The sequence below is a fragment of the Vitis riparia genome, chromosome 19 (genome assembly GCF_004353265.1).
Source record: "Vitis riparia cultivar Riparia Gloire de Montpellier isolate 1030 chromosome 19, EGFV_Vit.rip_1.0, whole genome shotgun sequence".
NCBI lineage: Eukaryota > Viridiplantae > Streptophyta > Magnoliopsida > Vitales > Vitaceae > Vitis > Vitis riparia.
In genome coordinates, this window is record NC_048449.1 from 6,756,103 (window position 1) to 6,782,940 (window position 26,838).

General features: G+C 37.1%; 1 protein-coding gene across 4 annotated transcripts; it reads right to left on the bottom strand.

Annotated features, from left to right (window-relative positions):
- Nucleotides 1-26,838, bottom strand: LOC117908973. Of its 4 annotated transcripts, none has more exons than XM_034822842.1 (14): nucleotides 26,643-26,834; nucleotides 24,864-25,992; nucleotides 24,007-24,742; nucleotides 21,299-21,797; nucleotides 19,980-20,131; nucleotides 16,484-19,903; nucleotides 16,150-16,362; nucleotides 15,138-15,341; nucleotides 14,703-14,906; nucleotides 13,214-13,372; nucleotides 3,563-3,916; nucleotides 2,467-2,905; nucleotides 971-1,055; nucleotides 1-440 (listed from the first exon to the last, which is right to left on the bottom strand). In XM_034822842.1, the coding sequence occupies exons 1-14, from the start codon at nucleotides 26,707-26,709 to the stop codon at nucleotides 209-211; spliced, it is 7,893 nt and encodes a 2,630-aa protein (XP_034678733.1). In that variant the 5' UTR covers nucleotides 26,710-26,834; the 3' UTR covers nucleotides 1-208. The 4 variants fall into 4 exon arrangements, with proteins under 4 accessions (XP_034678733.1, XP_034678732.1, XP_034678734.1 ...); XM_034822841.1 differs by having other exon boundaries at nucleotides 971-1,061; XM_034822843.1 differs by lacking the exon at nucleotides 26,643-26,834 and having other exon boundaries at nucleotides 971-1,061; nucleotides 24,007-24,716; nucleotides 24,864-24,992.

Genomic DNA, 26,838 nt, shown 5'->3' on the forward strand with positions numbered 1-26,838 from the left:
TATTCTCAATCTCAAGCAAAAAAAACTTTTCTCCTTTCAACTATTTTCAGTGTTCCTTTACAAGACCAGCAGAAGTTACAACCAAAATCAATGTGGACCAACTTTCTCCGATGTATGATATACATTCAAGTAAAGATTTAGGTTAAAACAATGTTACAACAGAGGACTAGTATTACCACAAACCCTAAGTAGACCAGCAAATTGCAAATTAGACAGATGGGTTTTGCCTTGAATGGCTTTCAGTTTCAATAATACTTCTTTCCCACTTATAAACACCAGAATTCTCCACATCTTGATGGGATAGGAATGGTGCATCTAGTGATTTCTTTCCAAGAAAATTTGAGATTACCACTAAAAGAGATTGGCATGCATGGAGTTCATCCATCTTCTCTAGGTCAGTTGGTTCTGAAGTAAGATCCTTCCATGGCTGATAAAATGACCTGCAGGATTCGGAAAATAAGAGTATTAAGAACAAAAAATAACAGACTGGTAAGAGCCAAACAGGCAGACCCCTACTTGGAGGACTTGAGCCCAACCTGACATAACTAGTAATGGATGTAGTAAATGTGCTAAGACGGAATAAGCAGGTAAAGAATATGGACATCATCTGTCAGGTATGATAACCTACTATATGATTGTAGAATTACATCATATTTTTTTCATATCCCTACCACATCAGTACCAAAAAAGGATTAAACTTGAAATTTGATGTATCTTACTTGGTTGAATGGTTGCACCAGAAGTTCCTATTGTTCTATGATTTAAACATTTGGGCATCCATCAAAATTTTCATCAAATTTTAATGGTCAAAACTTTCCAGAAATGGCTTCAAAAAGGAAAATCCAGATTATGTGATCAGAACAAGTACAATTTTGATTTCTACGGTTTACTTAGCTTGAATATAAAGCTATAAAAAATATCTCAAAAATGAAGAAAAAATGAAAAGATCTGGAGAATTATGAAATGTTACCATCTCCAAGCTGGATTTGCTTCCACAGGACAATGGATCCTTGAGCAGAGTGATGCCACATGACTCTCATGACCAAGCATGAATTCTGATCCTGGCCCAAGAATAACAAAAAGTGGAAAATTGTCAAAATATCCTACTTGAAAAGATTGATCTACTAGTTAATTTGAATAGCTAACTCAACACATAATCCAGGGACAAGACATTAAATCAGAAAAACTTTATCATAACATCAGAACTCAGTAAGGTCAGGAATTACAATGCTACGGGCTGATTTGATCAGTTAGAGCAATCAAACTCTTGTTTCTCTACAAAAATGGAACAAACAGATCCAATATGCAAAACAAATATGACTTACAAAAGAAATACCACAGCCTATGAGCCACAGTAGCATATTACCAAGTCTTCTTGGACAGAAGAATATAACCTATGTGCTATATTACAAATATATGCAAATTTGCATAAGAAAGGACAGTCTTAAGACTCTTAACCACTTGGGATTAGCTATGTAAATTTATCTAGGAAAACATCTACTAAAATCATAAGCTACCATGGCTTTTCTCCCAGCATTAATCTAGGTTCTTTTGGTTCTAGAGTTTTTCTGAGGATTCATCTTTAATCATATTGCAAGTTTTGAAAAACCCATCCTCTCAAACTCCGTCAACTGCAATTATAAGTCACTCTTGTGACAAGAGTGATACCTTGGAGTAACCACAAGTAGCTTTTGCTTGCATGCTACTGAGGATTCTATTGTTGAGGATGGATGAGTACAAGGGCTGTTGAATTAAGCCCGAAGAGAAGGATTGATTATCTCAAGGCTCACTAGAACTCTTGTAATCTGTTCTATATTTTAGTGGGTTCTTGATTGCAGCCAAGAGGCTAGTAGTTTTTCACTCTGGATCAGTTTCTGACCTTAAAGCAGGTTTCCACATAAGGTTCTACATGTCTTGTTGTTGAGTGGTTCATTTTTTCGCAATTCCTTTTAATTATAATCTTGTTTTAAATGTTAGGTCAAAAAGTTCAAAAAGAATTGAGTTAAATTTTAAACACCTATTTACATCCCACCCCCCAACAACCAAGAGACCAAAAGAATACTTCCACTTACAATTTGTTAATTCACTGACTAATAATTCTTCCATTTTTTTTACCCATGAGCAGTCTTCAGTGCAGTGTAGTGTAGCTCCAACCTGTAGCAAACTGAGTTTTACTACATTCTCCTAAAAGAAGTAGCTGTGCATCACTAGAACAGATGATGCGGGGAACTAAGTGCCAAAATTAAAACCTAAAATCAGTTTAGCATCCCCATCCACTTACTAGATTACATAATTTAAGGAAGTTTCATGGCTTCTAAAGTAGGATTCCAAGATCACACTGTGTATATATATAGTACCAAACACAGGAGGTGAATCATTCCATACTCCAATTCCAAAATGACCAACTCCAGGAATCAGTTCCAGGAAGCAAAAAAATAAAATTAACACTAAATCAAAATAGTTTACCTGCAGAATTTGAGGCATCAGAAAGGAGTAACAAACAAAGTGCAGATACCACTGAAGGAAGCACTCTGGAATTCAACCCAAGAAGCTGTTGGAGGTAGAAAATAGAAGCAGCTAATATCTCTTCACAATGAAAAGCATTCCTGCCATTTTCTCCACTTCCTTTCTTCACATGCTCCAGCAAAGATAGCAAAGTTTTCGAATTTGATCTTTCTAAAATATTGATGTCTAAATCAGTAGACTTCCATGAAAGCATACCCAGGATTACAGAAGCAGTGAGCCACCGCAAAAGCTTTGACAATAGAGAATCCTGGCTTGGCTCTTCCTCTGAGAAAACTCTGAAATGGAGATAAGACTCTGCAAGTTGAAGTGTTCCTGTACATTCTGGCTGCAAAGCAGTAGAAATCGCCCATCCTACAAACTCTGAAAGCTCTTCTTGCTTCTGTAGAGCACATAGAAACAACATTTCATTGCACAGTTAAGAGAATAAGGAGAACTTAAATTTGGCGGTCCACTATGCAAAATTTAATTGAAGAGAGAAGATAATGGTGTTGAGCTACACTACTCATGTCAAGGACACAGCTCAATCCTGAACTGAAAAGTGTTACATTAAAAATGATTGGGTTTTCCAATTTGTGTAAGGGGCCAGTTTTGAGACAAACAAATTGAAAATATAAGATACCAATGAGCCATCACGTCTTACCCTATATTTTGTTTATTGCCCACATGATACTCAAACCATCTTTCTCTTTTTTGTTGTGTGGTGTATGAGCGTGCATAGGAGTGCTACATTATTGTGTTATCCAACATGTATGAGGAGCTGATTAACATGAGATATCAACAACAACAACCACATAGCTGATTTTTCATTTTCTTTATTTGGTGGGTGTAGGGCTTTCTTCTTGTATAGTGCTCAACGACCTGCTTCACTCTTTTCCTATTGGCTATTGCTTCTTTTCATTCTAATAAAGTAAACCACTTATCACAAGAAATAATTATGGTAAAGAGTAGCTTTTCCTGGTTACACTTAGCTCTTGGCCACACATCTGCAACACACAAACTCATACACTGGGCGGAGAGAGAGAGAGAGAGAGGATACCATTTGAAAAATGTTCAGTGGAGGCGAGCTCATGAGTATCACTTTTAATCCAAATTCTGAAGCAGGACTCGATCTTGGAACACTAGATACATCAACAACAGCTTGATATATTTTAAATAAACCCTCAATTGAAATGGTAAAACGGGGCTGGTATATTTTCCTTTTTTGTGAAAACTTCAATGTTGATATCAGTATTTGCAGAATCGAATTAACCAAAGTGACATTGTCCTTCATCAATTGCACTGCACCTATTAAGAGTTTGTATAGATGCAATGCAACTTCTGAGAGCTGCTCAAGGGCATCCTTTTGCAACCACCCAATAATGTTTCTGGATGAAATAACATTATTGATAACCTATATCAAGATAAACAAACAAAAGTTATAAGAATGGAGCAAGCATCTACAATCCACATCTCCAATATCTACTAGTCCACAGAACATTGATTGTATAGAAGCAAAACACAAAACAATATAAGTGTTAAAGTAATTGAACTGCCCAAAAACATATTGTTTCCTTCTTGCTAATGCTAGAAAATCAAATAGACAACACAGATACCACAGCATACTCCCTCCAGTGTGCCCACAGAACCGTTTCATTTATTTCATAAAACAAGCATACCTCACTGTAACAGGAATAAGCATGACAACAACAATGATATGAAGATGGTGACAAAATTATGGAAATATCCTACAAACTTTTCACAATAAGGAACAACTGCCTATAGGTTACAGCAAAGAAAATTATGTCAATTTCATAGACAAGATCTTTATTCCTTTTTTTTATATAGGCTAAATTCATAGACAAGATAAATAATGATTTCAATAAACAAATATAATAGTGACTAACTGCAAGTTGATTTAAGCAGATAATATTCAAAAATGGCCTGTGAACTCAAACTGAGTGATCTTGATGTCAGAACCTGGGACATATTATCTGCCCTAAGAAGAGAAAGAGTTATGTGATCATTGACACCAAGGATCCTACTTCTTAATCGAATTTACTCAGTAGCTATACATACATACATATATACATCAACAAGGATTATGCTTCAATAATCTGATACACACACACACACATACATATATATGTCATCTCCTAATAGGCCAATATACCTTCTATAACTGTCTCAATCCATATCACTTTTGTCCTTCCCAGCCTTCAACTTGGATCATATTGCCTCTTAATAATATTGTTTCAAAATCTAGAACTGGAAGAGCTTTAGCTTTTCATTGGTAGGATTATATGCCACTAATTTTATAAGGAATGAGACTGAAATATTGGTTTCTAGAGGATGTCCTGATAGCTTTTTTAATGGTAATATTTTTCATTGAATGTTGAGGGATTTAGAGGTGGGGATGCAAGGCCCTTTTCCAAAGTGGCATTTTTTGTATGATTGACAAAAGGGGATAGTGATTTGATGGTGGACCACTAATGGCTCTAATGGCGCTGTATGTGTATTAAGCTCAAAAAATTCTGATTTAAAATTTTGAATAATAAAATAATAACATTAAAATTTAAATTTTTCAAAATTTTAAAATAAAAAATAAAAGGCAAAGGATCAATCAACTGCCTTTCTTGATTGTAAGGAGAGTCTAGAACTTGATGAGTTTCTTCTCCTTGTTGCAAAATTTTTGCATTGCCTAGATCAGTGAAGAATCCCTTTAGGAGGAAAGAAATATAAAAATAAAATAAAACAATAAAAATAAAATAATAAAATAAAAGTAAAATAATAAAAAGAAGGAAAAGACATCTTAGCTTAGAAAGAGGATATAGGAAGGGAAACTTCAGTGTAAAGTTGTACTGTAGTTCTACATGAGCTGAAACTAGAGTGGACTTCTTAGCCAAAGAAATGTGGGAAGCAATATGGGAAGCAATATGGGGGAAGATGTTAACTTACACATAAATGAAAGAGAGATGATGGGGGGGTTGTGGTTGGATAACACTTAATAGATGTAATTTATGCAGAGAGGGTGAAGAGTCTAGTAACCACATTATGATTCACTATGAGAGGACAAAGGTGTTATGTTATGGACTTTTCTTTTAGCAATCTTTGATCTCTACTACAATGAGAAATCTGCTCCTTGAGTGGAAATTGAAGGGATCGTATAAGAAAAGACACCATGTTTGGAGAATGGCTCCCTTGCACTTGTTCTGGTGCATATGGAAAAAGCAAAACCACAGAATCTTTAATCAAGAAAAGCTCACAAATCAGAGGTCAAAGATGAGCTTCATTAAATCCCTCTTAGAATGATCCAACGTTTCGTTAGAGATGGGAAAATTCTCAATGATGGACTTCAAAGATAGTCTTAGTACCAAATAACTTGGGCTTTGAGGCTTTTTTTGTAGATACCTGTTGGTATTCTTTGTTTTGTCTTTTATGTAAAGTTCCTGTATACATAAGGTACAGCCCTTTTCCTTGGCACTCTTTCAATAGGTAGAAGAAGAAGAAGACGACCTTTTCCTGGGCACTCTTTCAATAGGTGGAAGAAGAAGGAAGCTACTTGTTGGTATTCTTTGTTTTATCTTTTATGCATACTTCTTGTATGCATTGGGTGTGCCCCCTTTCCTTAGCACTCTTTTAAGAAGAAAAGAACTTCATCTTTTTCTTTTTAATGTGTGGTGGTTCTAGAACCCTACAATCTCTTCTTATCCTTGTTGGGGATTTTTTTGCATTACACCTAGATCGGTTAAGGATTCCTCGTGTGATTTGCATATTGTAAATGGAGGTCCAAATAAGATCATCTTGAACAGAATAAATAGATTTTTTGAATGTAGAGTTGACTTCTTGAAGTTCAAAAAATTCTTAAAGCTTATTTCACATATAAACTTGTCCTGGCTTCCCTCAACCAGACCTGTCCTTGAACCTCACAGATAGTAATGTTTTTCAGAAGTCAGTAGCGGTTTTTGTATACTTCCCGTGTACTAGCCTTTTGTCCCTTTCTTCATCTAATGATATTGTTATCATATAAATAAAAACAAGTCAAATGAATAGGAGCAAAATAAAAGTTTTTTCCCTTAATAGGAGTAAATGAACATTCAAGGACCTTCAAGGTTATCTCAAGGGAAAATAAGACCACATCACAAAGACCAACAGTATTAGATGCATACATGAAGAAGCAGCAGAGGAAGATAGAAGAGCTGGAAATCCAAGACCCATACTGCAGGAAATTAGGTATATTTATTCGTGGCTGGGAGTGCAGACAGGTGGATTGCTAGAGAGCACAAGAGGAAACTGTTTCCATAGCTAAAAGAGGAGGTGAGACTCCTGAGGAGTTTAGAGGAGATTCTGTCCTGAGACTTCTGGAACCATTCACATGGCCTGAGGCAGATTTTAGGCTTTCCTTGGTTGGAATTCTTTTCCTTTTGCCTTGCAGAACTCTTTATCTTTCCATCTTAGATCGTAAATGCTTCATTTTTAACAGAAGTTGTTCTTCAAAAAAATTAAGATTGCTGCTTTTTTTTCTTTTTTTTTTTCTCTTTAATGGAAAACACAACAAGAACAGAAGGCATTACAACAAAAGAATGATCTTCAAAAGAAGCTCACAGAGAAGGGAACAAAGAGAAAAACAGCAGTACTCAAGAATAAAATGCAAAGCCAAACATACAAAATCCCTCGACTCAAGGGATTTTGAGTGATCCATTCTTCAAAATAAACAACAGGATTCAAGAATGTTGTGGCAGCTACTTTATTCCTTGTTTGGGATATTTTGGATGATCCATTCTTCAACAAGACTGACTTTTTCTTTTTGACAGGCAAAAGAGCAATATAGATTAAAGAGCCAAACACCAAGTACACAGGAAGTATACAAGGCAATCCAAAGAAAAAAACAAGAAATCGCTCCCCTTAATGGCAACCTAACCAAGCGATAAAATCAATTATAGAGGACTCTTGCCCTAAACCCCTTTTAGACCATTATAATAAGTTAAACAAAAAAGAGAACTTTAGCTCTTGATCTAAAAGCTCAACATTCTCAAAAGCCCTTCTATTCCTCTCTTTCAAAATAGTCCAAAACAAACAAAGAGAAGCAACATTCCATGCCTTCTTTCTCCTCTTACCAATGGAGTGGCTGTGCCAACTAAGAAGCATTGCTTGGACTAAGGTATTCAACACCCACACCACTCCAAACAACAAGAAGACCAATTGTCATGAAAAAATTGCCTTAGAACAATGAAGAAGGAATGTGATCACAAGATTCGTCCTTGCCTTTGCATAGAAAACATTTGTTCACCAAAGTCTACCCTCCCCTCTTCAGAATATCCATAGTTAGAATCCCTTTCCACGTTGCTTCCCAAACGAAAAAACTCACTTTTGTTGGAGCCCAAGAATATTTTTTGATAGGAAACGACAAAGAGATATATTGATAGAAATAAGAAGTACAAGAGAATGATGAGGAATCCTCCCACCAAAGAAAAAACTAAACGACAAGAATACAAAAAAAGAAGCTACAATGTAAAAACAAACAAACGCTCTAAGCTAGACCAACCCGTTGGACCTACACACTGCTAGTCAATCTAGTTGTAACACATTAAGGGGAATTCCCTTAAAAACCATGGAACAAAAACCCCAAAGAGAAGCAAGGAAGTGAATGGAATCTCATAGATTCTCTACATCCCTTACTTTATCCTCAAATATCCTCGCATTTTTTTCCCGCCACACAACCCAAATTAAAACAATGCACGCAGTTTGCCACAAAACTATCCCTCTCTTGGATAATCCAAAACCTTTATAATTGATGGACATCATGTCGGAGATGCTTCTTAGGGGAACCCAATCCATCTTGGCTAACTGAAATAATCTATGCCACAACCCCATCGTCAAGGAACAATATAGGAAAAGATAATCTACTGATTCTCCATGCTTCATACACAACTTACAAATGTCAGGACTAAGAGTTTTGTAGGGTCTTCTCAATTATAGCAAGTCATTAGTATTTACCTTCTTATGTGCCACTAACCAGACGAAGGACTTGACTTTAAAAGGGACTTGAGAATTCCATACAAACTTAGTAGGGAAAACTAGAGAGGAATCGGAAAGGTGGGACAAGGCTAGAAAAAAAAACTTTACTATAAATAGCCCTGAAGAAGATAAAGACCAGGAACTCGCATCTGAAACCGATGGGGATAAATGCAAACAATCAAGTGATCGCATGAGGCTTTCTAAATCTTCTATCTCAGAATCGGAAAGGTTACGATGAAAATTAAAGTTCCAAGAGAAGGGGCAAGCAGAACCAAGAATTAAAGTTCCAAGAATTCCAAACAATTGTTGCCAAGAAAGGTTCTGAACCCCTTTGAACCATCCCATCATAGAAAGATTTGATTAAAAACTTGTCACCCTTTGTAACCATTCACATTGCCTTGCCATCTACCTCCCTATTCACCGAATTACCTTGCAAACTCAAAAAGAAGTGTTTCAACACAACCTAACTCCCAATCTTGGAAATTCCTTATGAAATGAGAGTTCCATAGCCCCACATTTTCAACCTACTCCCGGGCATCATAGACCCAAGCATCCTTTGGGAAAAAGGCCCTCAAAGGGGTGTTCCCGCACCAAATGTCCTTCCAAAATCTTATCCCCACAACAGAAGAGATCTTGCTTATGAAAACATCCCAATCTCTTCTTATAGCCTTCCACAACCCTACGCCATGACCCTCCTCACCTCCAAAGAGCACCAACCCCCTTTTTCCACCCCATACTTCCCAATGATTATTCTTCCACAACAACTCCCCTTCTTACATGAACCTCCAAGTCCACTTGCCTAAGAGAGCTTTATTCAAAACAAAAAGATTATGAATGTCCAACCCTCCTTCCACCTTTTGTTTACAAACTTTGAGCCAACTCACCAAGTGGGGCTTATTATCAAGAGAACCCCCTCCCTATAGAAAGCCCCTTCGAAGTTTTTCCACGACACACCCTTTTTGGAATAACAAAAATGGACATGAAATAAATGGGAAGGCTAGACAAAGTACTTTTGATAAGAGTTAAATGTCCCCCTCTTGGACAACTATTGTCTCTTCCACCTTGCAAGCTTTCTCTGCACCCTCTCTTCTAGCAAGTCCCAAGTTGTCGTCGATTTAAAGGTAGCACCCAAAGGAATGCCAAAAATATTTGGAAGGTAACGACCCGACCTTACACCCAAGAATATCCGCCAACTCCTCCATAATAGGAACCCTTCCAACTAAAATTAGCTCACTCTTTTCTAGGTTGATCTTAAGCACAGAAATTGCTTCAAACTCCATCAAAACCCAATGAAGATGCAAAAGCTAGTCCATAGAAGTCTCATAGAAAATCAAAGTATCATCCGCAAAGAAAAGGTGAGACACCTCTACTCCCTCACCACCTCTACCTCCCACCTTGAAACCTGAAATAAAACCCCCTTCCTGGCTTTATCAAAAAGAAAGGTAAGAGCCTCCATAGCTAAAACAAATAAACAAGGAAACAAAGGGTCTCCTCACCTCAATTCTCTAGAGCTATGGAAGAATCCAGTTGGGGTCCCATTGATCAAAACAGAAAATTTGGTTGTAGAAATACGCTAATTAATTCACCCAATCCACTTATGACCAAAACCCATCTTATCCAAAACTGCTAATAAGAAATTGCATGATTATAGCCTTTTTCTATGTCTAGCTTACAAAGAATGTCATTAGAACCACTCTTTAGCCTAGAGTCAATGGCTTCATTGGCAATAAGGATTGCATCAAGAATTTGTCTTCCTTCAATAAAAGCATTCTAAGAAGAATAGATTACCTTTCCCACCATTTTTTTTAGTCTATTTGCTAAAACCTTGGCCAATAATTTGTATAAACACCCAACCAAGCTAATAGGCCTAAAATCCTTTAGGTCATCTGCACCCCCCTCTTGGGATTAAGACCAAGAAAGTAGTATTCAAGCTCCTTTCAAAATGCCCAAGATCAAAAAAAATCCTAAAAGAAGCCCAACACCTCACTCTTGACAAAATCCCAACAAAGATGCCAAAAAGCCATAGTAAACCCATCAGGACCCGAGGCTTTGTCCCCATTGAAAGCTGATAGGGCTAAGAAGACTTCCTCCTCAAAGAAAAGAGACTACAAACACCTAGCCTCCTCTCAAATCAAGGACTCAAATGACAACCCATTAATGTTAGGTCTCCAGTCATAGAAGTCAATAAGCATTCAACAAGACTGACTTTGTTAACTTGGAACAAGTCCTTTATTGGGAAGAAGCAGAAAAAAGCATCAATGGCTGCTCCTTTGTCTTTATTTTGAGTTACGAAGGAGAGAAATTAAAGAGAATTCAAAGACGTGGAGCAATCAAAGCAATTGCTCAAATCCTCTTTTATTTATAATTTAATAGAGTTTGTTAGGCATTGTATAAAGCAGGAAACATTGTCTACGGTGGATTTTGTTGATTGATTGGGGGCTGAGTAGGGGAGTTTTTTGCTTTCTCTTTGTTTTGTCCTTTCTTTGATTGACACCCTTTTTATACATCCTGTGTACTTCATTGTGCTTTTGTTGAGGCTCTTTTTGCTATGTGCTTATCAACCAAAAAATTCTTCACAAACAGAACCAAGGAACTGGCACCTTTCTTCCCATGAACTGCCCAATTACAGCGTCTAGGCTCCCAACAGAAAGAAACCTCCATGCTTATGATAAATAAGAAATCACTCCTCACCAATGATCATAGCTAAAGGACCTTCTTTCCTAGCATTGATCCAGAAGACAGCTATAAGAAGATTCATACCCCCACTGAGAAAGCCTCTTCCAGCCTCACAGTAAGGCTAAAATCTCTGGATTGATAGCAAAGTCCAGACCAGCTAGCTTCAATAAAAACCCATGATCTCACTCCTAGAGTCCATACCATTTACTCCCAACATGGGATGTGAGAAATAGCGGTATTGAGAGATTGATAAGTAGGTACTCTACCAAATTTCAGAAACATAACATAAATAACTTTAGCAACCAACCAGGCCTGCCATACACACTAGGTGCCACAATAATTCACTATTGCATAATTTTTTTTTTCTTGCAATGGTGCTAAGACTCATCTTAGCCAGCCCACACACAGCAACACATGCCACACAAAGGAAGTACAGGAAATCACTTTCCCAACTTGTACTATTTCCTCCTACAACAAATGAAACCACGGCCTACAAATAGCACTAAGCCTCTATGGAGACTAATCCCCTCCCCGCCTTTTTACATGCACAATAGGGTATACATACACAATCAAAGGCACACATTTTAGAGACCTTGCCCATGTTCTGCCACCTGTCTTGGCAATTTATCATGGTCCTTAACTTCCCTTAAAGTACTGCTAGGTGTCCCACAAACTTTAGTCATCCTTCAAGTGTTGCCAAGTGACCCATGCATCTCTCCAGCATGACCCCATGTTTGCAAGCGAATAGAGAGCCCCCTATCCATGCATCAGTTACCCCCATTTTGCTGATGAATAGGGTTAACAACTCCATGCATCAGTTACCTCAATAACTGCCCACAAATGTCTGCCACAATCCCATGCTTTATGCCTCAGCCAAACAGCCCATATCCGAAATATCATGCTCCATTCATGCCTCTATGTCCAAGTTCCTATGCCTCACCCAACCCACTGTGCACTTAGGTGTGTGCAAGCCCTAATGGTGCCTTGCAGTGTCCATGGAGAATCTTGGTATCCCTCAGGTGTGCCCACATCATTCCATAGCCCACACCCTTGGGTTATCCTAAGTGAGACTACCACTCCCTCCCAAAAGAGAATTCTGAGCAATTTTAAATCTGTTAGCAGGAGACATCAAGGATGCTTCTGCAGGCATAATAGATTTTTTTCTAAATATAGAAAATCCAGAAAAATACCTCATCATTTGGAAAATTCATCTTAGGCCTCTAGAAACTTATGGAAATCATTAAAGTGTCAAAAACTTGTAACTTTGTCAAAGCCCACACGAGCATGCCATAACATGTTTCCATTGCTGCATATGACGCCCATAAGTCCTGCAACATATGTTGGCAGTGTCATGTGTGCTTGCAGCACCACACTACCCACAGCACACACCCTTTCTGCCACTCATGTCACTTAGCCCTCTTTGATCCTTCAAGGGTTCCCACCCATGCTCATCTTTGGAAGACACAACCTCTACTATGAATGTATTTTCCAAGCCACAACACCTTGTTGAGTTTAGACTTCTTATTTTTTTTATTAGTACCTTGTTGAGTTTAGACATGCCAACACCAAACATGCCTTGGGCCATGTGGGTGAAAGGTGCTACCACACATGCCCATGTTAAGGGCTATTCAAACTTGTACATAAATCGCTGAACTTGTCAAAATACTCTACAGTCTAGCACAACAGAAAATAAATTTTTGGATAATCCAATCCTTCCACTTCATGCAAAATTTAGAGAGAACTACAGAGTGTAAGAGAGAGAGAGAGAGAGAGAGACATATTTTGACCTTACTGAGGATAGAACCCTAACCACTTCAGTAGCAATCTTTCTTTCTGATAAGATAAAACATACTTGAAGATGCTCCTTAGTGAATATGTTCAAGAAAACAATTTTTTATCAAAATCAAATATATCTTAGCAAACCTCTTGGTCCTCTCCACCAAACCTAACCGCTCTATAGGGAAAAACGACAAATAGAGAGAGGGAGAGAGAATAGAGTAGAAAAAGGAGTAATTACCTCTGTCACAATGGTCAACTGCTTTAACCAAAAACTTCTCTGATCTCCACTGAGCCTCTCACTAAAGAATGAGAGTGCAGATGACAACCATGAAATTAGACCACAGTGTTCAACTAGATAACGAGCCATCTTGTGCAATTTCACAGACTTCTTCACTATCTATGATGCAAAACATAGAATAATTGTTATTCCATCACTGGGAGTGGGAGCAGTTTATAAGCAACCATGGTAAAGTACAACATGTGTTACAGATTCAACTCATATTTGAAACCCCATACTAACATATTATAGCAACAAAAAGTTAAGTCAGGTGTTGGGAATAAATAAATAAAATAAAATAAAATAAAATAAAAAATGCCCCAAGGATCATCATTCGTCACCTATTTTAGTAAACACATTACCAAGGTGTAACAATGTAGTATCATTTATATCAAAATTCCTAGGCAATGGAGGCTTAGCTGAAAGCAAAGGTAGGCAAGTCTGCAATTGCCTGGGTTTAAAGCATGCATTCATGAGTTTAAGCTTGTAACACTTAGCTATCAGCTAAGTAATCTAAAACTATATAGAGATCAACTAACTCTACTCAACAAAGCCTTATTCCTAGCAATAAGCTTTTATTAAGATGAGTCTAGACATATATCCACAAATTCACAATGGAAGATGAGATGATCATATTCCCCCACCTTCAATTAAGGAAGAGTTTCAATTTTTTGGTGTCCTCTAAAGCATGTTCCTTGTATTTACATTTTTTATAAAGTTCCTATGAAAACAAGAGCTTTAGTTTTGGGGAGAGCTTTTAGGGAACCAAGTTGCCTTTAAGAAATATGATGGAGTTTTTACAAGTTAAACAACCAAGTGACATAAGTGCCCTAAAAAGGCAGATCAACAATGGAATTCTATTGAATTCATCAACCCAAATTCAATGGTTCAGTACAGAAGATGATGAATTAACATCTTTGAGGAGATCACATAGAATCAGGTCAAAATTTTCAACTTCACTGTGTTATACACATAATTGCAATTTCAGGCAGAACCATCACGAGAAAAGGAAGTGATTAAAAGATGGCAGCATTCTTATTCCTAGAAGACCATAAAATTGCATGAACTAAAATTTTGTCAAAAAACCTCTCCTACCAAATCATTTGAGAATTTCAGCTTGCTTCCTGAATCAACATCAAACTATAGACTAGAAAGAAAGAACTAGACAGAACCAGGCTTATAGTTTTCAAGAAGCTCAATGCCTCCATCAGTTAAAAACTCAATATGTTTGAATGAATCCAACAATTTAGAAAAGCCCATGTGATCTAATGGATGCATCACAAAAAATATACCATCTCCAAGATTTTCAATGAACCAACACAATATCAACAACCATAGAGTAGTGTAATTCAACCTAACCACCATGGAGTAATGTAATTACAACATAAGTCAAAGCAATCTTGCAGGGCAGTAAACAGTAAGCAAATATTCACAATGTGCACAGTATTACCTGAAGAATCAATTCCTTTGACTCGTTATCTGAAAAAGGAGATGCATAAAAACTCAATATAGTTTCAAGAATGGAGTTCCTGATATAGATTTGAGCATCATCTTCTAAATTCAGTCCTGCGTATGAAAGGCGAAGTAGCCACAACCTTTCTGACTTGAAATTAATGGATGAACTCCAAATGAAATTATTAAATAGTGGTATACACTGCAAATAAAATTAAAAGATGTATAAGAAGAAAGCCCATCCTCGTATAAGCAGCAAAGACATAAAATAAGACAATAAGACAACTGCTTGGTTGATGTGTTGATTAAATCTGATCACTCAAAAACGAACCCAAGAAAATGAATAAAACAAACACTAAGAAGTGCAACACCAAGATGAAAAGAAACAACAACAGTATAAACTGGAAAATTATTTCAGTCATAGAGCATATACTTTCATATTCACCCCAGTACTGCGCATCAAAAGCTTGCTTATGGTTGAATAATGTTCATGTGAAGGATCCAACAATATAAAAGAAGCCTCTGCAGCAAAAATTGCAGTTACAGAAGGAATTCTCTGCCATGGCTCTACTATTCCATTTTGCATGTATGTCAACAAAAGCCGTAGTTGCATTACATCCTTCCTCTTTTGGCACATCTGTAACAAATAGTTTGGACTGTTTATTATAAGTAACTTAAACACATATCAAATGCAGAAAGGGAAACTATGAACTACAATATAGTAATAATAATAATAATAATACTATTAACAACAACAACAAAAAGTTATCTATGCCTAATTACTGAACACCATAGAACTCATTGGAATCCATTATCAGTGGCACTCCTATTGTTATAGTCCCTCCATTGCAATACCAAGAGAACAAACAATGGACTACTATCCTGCAGGATTCAACTTTTAGAGTTAACAACTGCAGAGTATTTGAAGCTGTTGAGTTTATCACATCTCAAAGCAAATGAGAATGATTCATCATCTACTTGAGATATCATGTCACTTACACATGCAGACATATGTAGGATAAAAATTGAACTCTACCTTTGAACTTTGATAATCACAGAAACCATGTTTAATTTTTTATGGTTTTTTTTATTAGTAGATGTTTCCACTTTCTGTTTTACATTGTGGGTAGCAGTGGCCTCTTTTTGGTAGGTAGATTTGGATGGGGGTTGTTTAACATTGACAAACGTAATGATGAACCAAACTTCTTGACATCTATATGTTAAAGACTGCCCTTTTATGTCACACAAAAGCTCATAAACAAAAACCAAAATATACATGGTGAATTCTAAGACCTACTCAGTGGATGCATTTTCAAACACCCATACAGATGCAACATAATAATTCATTTCTTAGACAATGAAACAACTAAACATAGTGAAAATTTTACAATACAAAACACAGACAACTTGCATCAGACAGTTATTTGATGGACAAAGAGCATTACCTCCAATGCATTCTTAAATCTCCCAAGAGTTTCATAACCCAATTTCCTTATCATGTCATCAGGTGAAGACAAGCTAACAAATGCAACTGCAAGCAAGCCTAACGCAGAGAACTCCACAGGTTCAATGTAACGCATTGACAGACTATGAATTGAAAAGTGCAAGATGAAAACAGGATCATATCGTGGTACATTTTCAACATGAGGAGGATATCCCTGCATAATCAGTTAAGTTATTTGAGAATTCTCTGCCACAGCCATCAAAAACATAAACCATTGATACAGTGTTCCAAAAGAGGATTGATGCACTAATGTAGTTAAAAAATCTGGAATGTACCTGGATCATATCCTTAACATTATCTGGGTGAACCTTGTTCAAGGATATGGGTCCATCAGATGCAGTTCTATTATAGGGAAAATATAGCACTGTGTTCACGCATAATTTGGGGTCAATGGGAAGGTTTTCTCTAAATTGACTTCTTTGGCGTTCTTCTACTGCTTCAGCATCAAGAATGTTGTTAGCTGAAATCTCCAACTCCTGCACTCGTTCTTTTCTTATTCTCAAAGCAGAACTTCCCCAGAGATAATCCATATCAGCAATACTTCCAGATTTTAATCTATCATTAGACTCAATCTCGTGCATGAGACTGTAAATTTCCAAATCAACTTCATTGAGCATTGCCCCATAAGAAGACAAAAGCAATGAGATTAGTTCTCTGGCATTTATGTCAATATTTTTTTCCAAATCAGAACCATCCCAGTGGCCCTTGAAACAAAGGAGTAACCTGAGTAACTTAATAACTTCCAGCTGTTTCACACACAGATCTGATCTTTCAAAATTGTTATTACCATCAATAGTACCTTGATCAGTGCAAGTAAAGGTAAGTGATCTAAGAATGCTGGACATAGGCTTCGAAAACACACCAACCTGAGAGCAACCAGGTGATTTAGAGACAGATTGAATAGTGGGGGCAAATTGGGAGTGGGCAAGCAGCAGCTGAAGAAGTAAAACATGTGAAAATTTCCCTTCAGAAAGTGAAGTTAGGACACTTCGGAGCTTTTTCAACGTTGTAGCATCCTCAAACCTATGAAGAAGAGACAATCTTGTGAGTTTCTCCAGGAAGGGAAGAGAATGAAGTTGGATAAGACTATTATGCATTTCTCTGGCTAATTCAAGAACATTTCTCAAAATAAAGACTTCCAAGAACTTGAACAAGGGCAAACAGTCTGTGTCTGTCACTTTTCCAGAATTATCAGAGACACAGGAGAATCTCTCAACAATCTTCTGCCAAGTATTCACCAAGATGTTGATCAACCGGATCCTTGATGAGTCCTCTCTATTTAATCCCATTTCCAAAGGAGTATCCTCCACAGGTCCATCTGACTCTTTGGACAGAGACTTAACCTGGCAATCCCCTGGAAATAACAGCATCCTACATAAAGATATCTTTGCAACAACTCTATTAACAAAGTTTAATGACTGGTTAAGTGAATAAGAATCAATTTCACTAACATCACAGTCTAGCATTCCATCCTGTCCAGAGCATGGGAAAATGACATCAAATAGCTTGAATCGCTTCTTCTTTTTCATTGAATGCCCACTGAAGGCAAAGTAAAACCACAACATATGAATTGATTTTCCCAGAAGACTACTGTTAACGAGATTGGAAAGGTCCTCAGTGGATGAAGGTAAGAATTCACCATCTTCAATCTGAAATATGCTTCTTGACACAAAGCCCTTCCAGTCAAGGAAACCATCCAGGAGAATCCTTGAATATAAAGAAGGTATACCTTTAAAACATGTGTAGTACTGCTTCCCAAATTTCAAGGAAGTTGATTTCAAGTATGACAACGCAGCAGGGAGAAGCATCATAAAGCCTTCATCTGAAGGAGTTTCCACCACATTGTCCTTATGCGGCAAACCTTTGTTAAGAAGACCTGAAAATAAGTGCCCAAAGACTGACGAATGCAGGGGACTCACTTCAATAAGAAGAAATAATAATTTAGCTCTGATCATGCTTGGCCTGTTTATGCAATGCGAAATAATTTTTACAGGAGTACTCACTATCACCCTTGATGATACCAAACTCAATGGAAGAAGAAAACTCTGATGCTGCTCAAATTTCTGCCTGTACATTACTTTAACAGCTTTCAGCAAACATACATCTGCAAACTCTAGTTTGAAACATGTGGCAAACTCTAATGCCTTCATATAAATTTTCTCAAAAACAATAATGTCGAAACTTTTTTCTTCCATTTCCCAAAACAAATCGAATTGTACTTTCTTTGTAATTGGATGCTGAAAATAACTAGATAACATGTCAAAAGCACCACTGGCAATGCAAAATACAACAGAGAGTGCAGACATATTGTCAAATTCCCCAGTTGTCAGGTCATTCAGATCAACTCTACTAAACATCCAATACGCTAACTCAAACAGCTTGAAGGGTGATATAAAATGACTCAAAATATGTGAAGCATAAAATGCCTGGAGAAAGGGCACAAAATTTTTGGTCCTGATACACACATCAAACCTGCTCCTGAGTTCCAGGAGTAGTCTCTGTAACAGGGCTTTGAAAACCTTTACAAGTTGTTTCTTTGCACTGTCATCAACTTTAGATATAGGATTCTGGCCATCACATAGAGCTACCAGATAATCAGAAGTGCTTATCAACAAGTTCAAGACATGATGGTCCATTTTATGAACTGAATGTTTGGATGATCTAAGAAAAGTCTCCAAACTGTCTCCAATAGTTCCTTTTGTTGATTCCTCATGACAGCTCAAAGGACAAGACAATGACACCATAACTGCAGGATGACAGAAGATGATTTCAGCCACTTCTTGAACTGTAGAGAAAGGAACTCCAATAGTTGTTGAACAATCAGAATCAGGTCTCAGAACCAATAGTTCATCCAGCATTCGTTTCACAAGAATGAAGCAAACTTCAAAAAGATGTTCCAGTTCACCTAATGGCCTTATTCTATAGTATGATCGTATCTGATGGATCCAGAATAGCACATGGCGAAGAGAAAGAATGAGGTAATCAGTGGTCTGTTCAGATAGTTTAGCTAGAAGCAACTGTTGTACTTTAGAGGGCTCCAATAAATATGGACCATCAATGTTCATAATTGCAGGAAACAACACATGAAAAGGTGCCTGCTGCAGAAAGAGACTAAATGCAACAGAAGCAGACTCACTTAAACCAAAATCTGTCTTAGGAAATATTTCCTCGGCAAACAAGGAATGGCTAGGAATCCTGCAATTATCATCGCCTTTGCCTTTGGAGTGTATCATCAATCCAACTCTTTGCAGACCAGAAAAGAATATATCAGGCCATAACTTAGAAGCCCTGGCTAGAAGACTCCGATCATGAAAAGATATAGATGACAAAAGTGCAAAAGGAACTCCTTGAAGGTCCTGTGAAACAGTAATAACTGATGGAAAATTCTTTAATATATCATCAGGTGTTGTACCAACAATTGAGGAAGAGAACATTTTAGCTATTCCAGTTAATCCACTATCATGCCCACTCCTAACAATTCTTTGCACTTCAGCAAGTGTATCATTAAAAGAACTGTCAGTATGCCTAGCTTTTTCATCAATAGAAAAAATGCAATAATGTCGTTGGTGTGATATGTCTTGTGAAAAGAGCAATAGATTCTTCAACGGCCTCCACTCCATGGAATCCAGACATTGATCTTCAAGTCTTTCAGATAAAACTAAATCAAGGAGAGAAGATAACAATCCAGGATCTACCTATCAAAAAATTCAGTTATTTTATTATATTATATACCAAAAACCTGTCACAGAAAGCTAAATGCTTAAAGTTTACCTGAGTTTGCAGGAGATAGGTTAATGTGTTGGACACATACAATGATATAATTGATTTCTCAGCTAGCGTAAAGGTTCCAGATCCAGACTTGAGCACCCTTTGACACTTCTCTAGGACACAGATGATGAGAGGGCTGAAATGAGGTGATACATCTGCCACACATTTTATGCAAAAAATTAGAGAAAAGAAAGAGGAAAATGTAAGGGAATTACTTGGTAGCAATAATGAAAAAAGTTTCTCATCAAAAATAATGAAAAAAGTTCTTTCAGATTCCCATTTGCAAAAATGGAAACAATGAACATGCTCGGTTTTGGATCATTTTTAAGCATTAAACTGATTGTATTTTTAAAATAAGAAACAGCATTTTTAATGTTTTCTATAAATGGTCCATTTTCAGGAAATGTATTTGAAAGCAATTTTTTAGAATGTGCTGCTAAACACATCCCATGCACAATTTAATTGTTGCTGTTTTGGAAAACAGAAAACAGTTCATTTCCACCACCAAACTGCCCCTAGTTCTTTCCACTTACCTATTCCAATTGAATGAGCATGGAAGTTTTTAAAATTAATAGTTGCATGGTGATACCAAGGACCACACATTCGTTTCAAAGCTGGATTTAAGGATTGAGTGCTGTTGAAATAAAACCTAGCAGAATCATTGACAAAGTAGCTAGCAGAAGGGACAAAATAAATAAGTTGACTGTAGTATTACTTAGACTGAGACAAACAATCTAATACAAATGCAAACCAGAAGAAAGAATTCATAAGTTAGATAAGAAATATTAATCAAAAGGGCCAAAGCCTTCTTCATGATGAGAGTTAAAAAATCAAAACCACATGTTTCCAACTAATCAAGTTTACCTCTAGACTAGGAAGTCAAGACCCTTACTTTGTCCAATAGACTTGATCAATTTAGTTTTCATCATGCCAAATGCAAGTAAGCTTTGGACAATAAATTGTGTTAGCTTGGTATCAAAGCCTTTGTTTTAGGGAGATCATGAGTTCAAATCTCACTGCTTGTTTATTTTCCTCATTTATTGAGCCCAACAAGCACAAAGAAGGATGCCCATGAGGCGGGGTGTTAGGGATTAGTCCAAATCAGCACATGCATTATTGACTCACCATTACCTAACAACTTAGGTTATTAAATAATAGGCCCACAATGTATACCAGGCTAACAATTTGAACAGCTCAAACCAGAGTGCAGCAAAGATATGGAGGGAGCATTACAAAATATTAATTGCACTCCATGGATATAAACTTAATCCATGAAAATAATACAAGTAACAAGAATAGTATAATAAGATGAAATCAATTACCTTTAATGCCTTTTAAATGGGAGATATGGAGCCTCATAAGATCCCAATATTTGAATGAGTTATTTCCAATGGTGGAAACAGCATCACAAAAGAACGAGATAACAGCTGTCGACAAGGATTGGAAAACTTCTACGCCTTGGGTGTCAACAGATGACTTACTAGCTCTACCATAGCCAGGTAGAAATAAGAACCATGCACCTAATTCAGATATGTTAGAATCAAATACACCGGTACTGAACATGGCTGCAAGTGCCAGATAAAATGCTTGCTCTCTTATATCTCGGGTTGATGAAAAAATCAATAAGTCGATAAATGGCTGCAGATGTTTGTACATAAGTGCCGGGACTCTTATGGGAATCTCACTCTTAGGAGACCGTCCAATATATTCTATTAGAAGGGACAATACAGACTGCTGCACATCAATTGATAACGCTGAACTGTTACCGAGGAGATTTATGAAGAAATCAAATGATCCCTCCAACACAGTAGGCATAATTCGCTGCAAGATAAGAAACTTAATGATTATAAGGGTTAATCATCAGGAACATTTTTACTGTTAGACTAAAATTTCAATAGAATCATCAAACTCCATGTTTCAAGTAAACTACAATATTAGTTGGCACTATGATTTATAGAACCCAGGTTTCCATTTGGTGCTGTAGAATTAAGTGAATCATTGCCAGAGGCTCAAGAGATCTGAGCTGCATAAAATGCAATCACAGGCACTGCAACAGAGGATAATTTGGTGCAATAAGAACAATATACAACCTAATGCTAGTAAGAGAAAAGTGAAGAACTAAAGCTCAAACAAGTAGAAAGTTCATAATATTTTCTGGGTACCCCTATAATCCAAGAAGAGAAAAGAATTATCAAAAAGGGTTCCCAATCACTCAAAAGAATGGGAAATGAACAGAAAAGTGAAGAGAATGCAAACATACACCAAAACCTGACAAGTATTTAGCATGCCATTATCCAGCCTTGAGGTTATTGCTATGTCAATGACCCCACAGGGAAAAGGCCCAGGAAAACTCGATATAAACCCAAATTAAATAATGTTATTTATTCAAAATGATTGATTATTATATTTTTATGCAAGGCATTAATTTGGGTATCAATGATTGTTACAAATGTTAATTCAAAAGCTTAAACTATTAGATGATAGGCCCACAATTTATACCTGGTTCACACCCCCCCATCTCTCACATGTGACCCTATACCCACATGTGGTACAGATTGGATTACAAATAAACAGATGGAGGAATAAAGGAACAAAGAGACTCAAACTTGACACCTCTGGCTAACTAAAACTTTGATGGCATATTAGGCTATCAATTTGACCCACAAACTCAAGTTATTAGTTAATGGTCCCAAAATGTATACCAAGCTAACAACGAATATAGAGTATCAAATAAAGAAATCATGATAAGTCCAAAATGGTATCTGATCCAAAAAGAGAGAGAGAGAGAGAGTCCAAAATGGTAATGTAATTAAGTCCATGCAAGTATGTGTGCAACACAAAAAAGTGTCATTTTTATCAAGCACTAAAAATTTGAATATTTAGGACAAGTCCTCTGGTTGTCCTGGATTGAACAATTCACAACACAATTTAGCAATTTTTCTGCGTCTTTAGATCATTATCCAGATTACCAGTACATGACACAAGGATTACTCCCATCTGGAAAACAGCCTAATCAGGACTGTGCCAATTTCAAGAATTACTTCTTTCTCACCTAAGTGATCAAACAAACATGAAGAGTTCCCCTTCCATACCCAAGTTGTAAAGGTAATATAAAATTGACATTGACATTTGTAGGTCTAACATCTCTATATATACAAGAAACAACCATTTCATTGTATTGAAATAATAAGTAAAAAGAGGATGAGAATTCCTTCAACAAGTACAAACACCTCTATACAAAGTCTGATTAAAAAGATGTGTGTAGTTTCAAAAAAAAGGAGAGGGAGGAGAAGCTTTTAATTCTCTCATGAAGGGAGGCATGAACCTTATCGTAGGACATAAGTATCATAATTGATTGCACCAATGTAAAATAAAAGAAAAAAGGGAAACACGATTAAAAAGAACAAGGGAAAACTGTCCAAGAACTTTCCTATAAAAAGAAGTACATTTCACTAAGTCTAAATCCAAGAAACTCAAGTAATTATATCTGGTGAAAATTGTGTTTCTGCTACCCTCATCCACCAATCTACTTTAGACATAAACTATTAATTTTATTTCTTTAACAAGCAATTTAAAGGTTATTAGAAGGCACATTTGACATTAATCATTGATGCAAAAGTTTGAGGGACCTGAGGGCTGCTAATTCACAAAGGATCTCACATTCAACCGTCCACTTGACATAGACCTTATTTGGTTTGATAATGAGGCAAATACTTTCAGACATAAGTAAAGACCCTAGGATTGAGGCCAATGCTTAATGAGAGCCTTGTGCTTCAGGGTGTGAGTATCAGTTTAAGCTTCATGGTTACACCTCAAGCATTTTCCTGCCCTCACATCATTGCAAGTGTTGAGAGGTGAGACTTGAAATGCTCTAAACTCTGATTGCTCCATTTGTGTTCCCCAAATACTATTGACTTGGTTGACTCAGGGAACCCAATCTAAAGGTCACAACAGCAATACTTTACAAGAACATGATAATGCAGAAATCCTATTATCCAGAAATGCATTAATTCAAAGAATTGGAACTTACAGCATAAATTTTGAGAGCATCAAGCAACTTAGAATGGAAGCATGTCTCCACATCCCTTAATGCAATACCAGCCATGGAGGATGGTTGCAAACCCCAGATTTTTGCAATAATCTTTACATTATCCTTCCCACTATCCATGTCATCTGCAGTAAATGTATCAAGAGCCTTTTCACCTCCATGAAAAGCAATATCCAGACCAGAACTTATCCCACTGACAATGATATCTGTGTCTTCATTCAAAACATCTGTTTTCAATTTCTTTCTATCATTTCTTCTATGTACATTAAAATTTTCAGAATTTCCTTTTCTTTTCAAACCCAACTCTTGAATTCTGGATTGACTACTTAGTGAAGAAAGTAGTGTCAATAGAACTTGAGGATCAGGGAGCAACATTCGAACTTCATTCTCAATTTCTTGCTTTAAAGGTGCCAGTCTATGCATCATTCGATTGCTGGAACAAGAAGTATGGTTAATAGCACTTACGAAGGAGTCCAAGAACTTCAGTTCCTCCAAGAGAAGCCTTAAAGTTCCATGCTTCACAAAAACATTAGGGTGAAGTAACCCCTTATTGACAACCAATCGGCTGAATGGACGACAACAAATGCATTTCATAATACTCTGCACATCTGAACTATCAAAGGATGGCAGATCTAGAGACTCGGAATTGATGAAATTGAAAGGAAGGCCAATACCAACTGAGGAAACCAAATCTGCAGCCAGAGAAACAGCAGCAAACCTGCAAGTACTTCAGTCACCATGCACACTTACAGAAAGAGATGAAACAAAATAGATTAAAAACAAAAATGGAAAAACACAGAGATTATGCACAAGATCCTTTAACTCTGTGAGAATCTAACCAGGTAGATGATGTATGGTCTTCAAGTTTGTAAGGGAACTCATCCATGTATGCTGAACAAAAAGAAGGTCTCCCTTTAACAATAGACAAAAGCAGATCTCTGTGATAGGCAACCTCTGTTGCTTTGAGCTTCTTCATGAGACCCAAAAGTCGCTTTGGATTACCCCTTAATGGATATGGGTGTCTCTTCAAATCTGGCATCAGTCCGTTACAAGGGTCGGTACAAACCATAACCAGAACCCTGTGTGCCAACTCTGAAGCAGGGCCACCATCCTCCCTTCCAGAAATGCTGACCAACTGTTCTAGAGTAACACTCCCAAATAGCACACTCCGAAGACCTGGAGGCACCAATGATTCTGGAATAAGAACCCTGTCCTTCAATGTAGACAGAACATAAACAACTATTTCAACATCATCACTCCCAAGCCCACGAAGAACACCTGAATACATTTCCTTCTGCTGTAGGATCCACCTCAATAATCCTGGCTTACCCACTTCCAAAAATGACATTGCAAACCCAATAAATGATTTTCTTGTCGAATGCTTCCTTTTCTTTTCAACTTGCTTCAGTTTATACTCCGCAAGCTTTGGAAAGACTGGGAATTTGAAATTAAAACTCTTTGCAACCTCAGAAGCCAAACTCGAGCTACGTCTAACTATTGAAGCCATCAGCAGAAGAGCAGCCTTCTGGCGCTTCCCTTCTTTACTGTTCAGTTCCTTATAAATATCTTCCAACTTTTCTTCAACAATCGAGCGAGCAAACTTATCAATAATCCTACTAATAGCAATCCTCCTGGTGTCATTTGGCCTATAGATTCCATCAGGATGACTCAACATAGCGGAAATTAATGACAAGATATATGACATTCCAGGTTTCCCCTGCCAACGCTTCCAAGCATCTTGAAGCTCTGAGAACTTGGAGCTTGTCTGTACATACTGATGGAGCAGTTCACCCCCTGTATTACGCCTAAGTAACTTGATGAACTCCTTTGAAGCATCGGAATACAACTTAACTTCAATCAAATTAATATTATGCAATAGCTCTCTGAGTTTAGCTTCATGAGATGCTTTGACTACAAATTTCAGATTTTCTTGTTCCTCAGCCTCGCTATCCAGGTCATTCACATCAACTGCAATTAAACAAATAACAAAATGAATTTTACGTGTCCATTGATTTCAAATTATAAAACTCACATTTTTTTTTCATATAATTTATTCATCAAAAATAACAAGACAGACACGGGACTAAAGACATATCCATACTCTGGGCTAAACATGCCAAATTATTGCTATACGAGCCTAATACCACCATTTGGCTTAACTGAATCGTGGAACCCAGAAAATATATATATAATTCAGAATTTAATTTTTTTTTATTTTCTTTTCGTTAGTTTTCTCAGCAGCAAACGGGGTATGAAGAAATCTTTTCCCCCCTACACAATTTTTTCATAGCCTACTTCTGATCACACAACAAAGCCAAGAAAAAATTAAAAATACTCGTTAAAAAGTCGTGTCTTTCAACTTCAATATCCATTCCAAGCAATAAAGTCGTGTCTTTCAACTTTGATGTTCATTCCAAGCAATTATATAGAGATGTTGCCGGGGAAACAATTGGCACATAAAACCAAAAACAAAAAACAGAAGACAAAAGATCAACTTTTTGTCTCTGTTGTTTGTAACTCAAACCCAGCCCAACAATCGTTTAATTCCTTTTCTTTCCATTAGGTTCTATTTTCTGGGGAGCCAAACGGGACATTACAAATTAGAAACCGTAGCCCACCTTCATCATCGTCGCTGTTCTCTTCTCTTTGAATATCTTCGCCGTAAATTGCTTCTTCCTCCTCCATTGTGACTATTTTTTTGAGGCTCAGAGTTGGGCACTTCCTTGGCGAAGAGCATATGCAGCTGGGTACTGGCGGGTGGTGTATGGGTTTTAGGGTTTTAGGGTTTAAGGAGAGAGGTTGGAGACAAAGCTT

Coding starts and splice junctions, on each gene's coding strand:
- LOC117908973 (XM_034822841.1), bottom strand. CDS start 26,709: ATGGAGGAGGAAGAAGCAATTTACGGCGAAGATATTCAAAGAGAAGAG. Junction 25,993..26,642: donor GAACAGCGACGATGATGAAG/GTGGGCTACGGT, acceptor GTTTAATTGCAG/TTGATGTGAATGACCTGGAT. Junction 2,906..3,562: donor CACTGAACATTTTTCAAATG/GTATCCTCTCTC, acceptor TGTGCTCTACAG/AAGCAAGAAGAGCTTTCAGA.